This window comes from Orycteropus afer, unplaced genomic scaffold (genome assembly GCF_000298275.1).
Source record: "Orycteropus afer afer isolate SDZICR_OR568_19922 unplaced genomic scaffold, OryAfe1.0 scaffold00042, whole genome shotgun sequence".
Lineage (NCBI taxonomy): Eukaryota > Metazoa > Chordata > Mammalia > Tubulidentata > Orycteropodidae > Orycteropus > Orycteropus afer.
Genome location: NW_006921629.1, coordinates 2,851,053 through 2,853,132, shown reverse-complemented (window position 1 = coordinate 2,853,132; position 2,080 = coordinate 2,851,053). Strand labels below are relative to the sequence as shown.

Sequence of the window (2,080 nt, the reverse complement as noted above, 5' to 3'; positions counted from 1 at the left end):
CATCTATGTGTGGAGAAAGAGCAACTTACACTTGACAAGGCCATATTGCGGTGGTGTTCTTGGTGGAGGGCAGACCTTGTTTCAGTAAAGACCAGGAGATGGAGGTTCAGTGCTAAAAGGGAGGTCCTTCGGCAATTGGCCTTAGGGATGGATTTACACTGATTGAACTTCTCAGCCCATCCTTATTTGGAACATCCGCTCATGGACTTTATTCTCAGTCCAAGCTTTAGCATATCTTGAGCCTCAGGATCACATAATGTCTGGCATGCAGTGTGGTGCTCATTATCTGTTAATCTTCTTCCTCATTTTCCCTTCCTTTCCCTCTGCTGCTGGGCCAGGGTTGGTTATAGCAGGATTGGAAGGGAGAGAGGACTGATTTAGGGGAGCCCTATCCAGGGTCTTGGGGGCATGGCTGATGCTTCATTAGGACCGCAAGGAAGCTGATTTGCAACGTTGGAGCCTTGCCTCCTACCCACCTCTCCTTCCTATTTCCTAGGGATGCACTCAGGCCCTGTTTCTCTTCTTCTGAGGAGTAGGCATCTGTAACTGGATGGCTGGTGAGGCTTCTCTAAGCCCAACTCTAAGCCAGAGTGGCGAAGGCCTTGCTTCTGCCAACAGCGTGGAAGCAGAATGTTGGGCTCCCAGAAGGCAGCTACACTCACGAGGGAGCATGAAGCTTGTTTTAGTCTCCCTGCTCAGCTGCCTGATGGCCATCAGCGAAGCCAAGGTCTACAGCCGCTGTGAGCTGGCCAGAACACTACAGGAATTTGGTCTGGAAGGATACCGTGGATATAGCCTGGCTAACTGTGAGAACCCCCTCCCACCACCAATTGCCATTCTCTTCCTCCTTCCTGCCTTCCTCTTGCTCAAGGGGTGTGGTTTTGGGAAGCCTTCCCATTCTCCATGTTCTCACATATAAAATGAGGATTATAGGAGATGACAGGTAGAGAATACTCAGCACTGAGTTAAACACACAGTGGGCAGGTGAGAGACAGCTATGTTGGAATCCCTCCTTCATTTTCCCTACTGGTAAAGCCAGGAGCCAAAGGAGCAGCACAGCATAGTACCCTAAGGTTAATCATGGCCACAAAGTCTATTTAGAAAAGATAGGGTTGTTATGAGTCAGAATCAACTAGACGGCAGTGAGTTTGACTGAAATTTGTGGTTCATTGGTAGCATTCTTGCCTTCCATGGGAGACCCAGGTTCAATTCCTGGCCAGTGTCCCTTACACACGGCCACCACCTGTCTGTCAGTGGAGGCTTGTGTATTACTAAGACGGTGAACAGGTTTCAGAGTGGAGCTTCCAGATTAAGATGGACTAGGAGTAAGATTTGGCAATCTACTTCTGAAAATCAGCCAATAAAACTATATGGATCACAACCAGTCCAATCCCACTGTGTAGGACCAGGCAGCATTTCATCACTATGACTCAGGGGCTGACTGGATAACAACAACAACCAAAATTTAGAAAGGGCAAACTGAGCAAACCAGTAATCTCGAACTCTTCAAGTATATGGCAGTTTCAGGAGGCTACCTGGGAAAGATGATCACTTTTTATTTTTTTAATTTTTATTATGATTTGGGTGAAAGTTTACAGAGCAAATTCATTTTCTATATAGAAGTTGATACACATTTTGTGTCATGACATTGACTGCAATTTCCCACAATGTAACAGCTCCCTTCACACTTTCTCCCCATAGTTACCTCTTCCCTATGTCCTTCCCTCCCATGCACTCCTGCCCCTAGCTGTCTCTCTGGGCACACACTGTCCTTCTGTTCTCCCATAATTGATCTCTCCAAGGAGTGTATCTCTCTGATGTAAATATTCAGCCCATATGTCTGTCTTTTATTTGGTTGGAAGCCATAGGCGTGAGTTCAGTTCCAAACCTGAAGGGTAACTGGGGGCCATAGTCTCAGGGGTTTTACCAGGCTCTATCAGATCAGCAAACCTGGTCTTTTTTTTTTTTTTTAATGAGGAAGTGCAATCACTTTTGAGCTCAACTTTTCTCTAGTCCCAAGGAGCTCTGGTGGTGTTGTGCCTAAGACATTTGACTGCTAACCAGAAGGTTGGCAGTTCAA

The 2,080-nt window shown here is 46.6% G+C and overlaps 1 protein-coding gene across 1 annotated transcript in view; it reads left to right on the top strand.

Moving 5' to 3' along the window:
- The first annotated feature begins 550 nt into the window (after positions 1–550).
- SPACA3 (sperm acrosome associated 3) overlaps positions 551–2,080 on the top strand; it is a 5,450-nt gene continuing 3,920 nt past the window's right edge. Inside the window, exon 1 of the mRNA XM_007937327.2 lies at positions 551–806. Coding sequence (XP_007935518.2) covers positions 551–806 — 256 coding nt within the window. The remainder of the gene's footprint in view (positions 807–2,080) is intronic.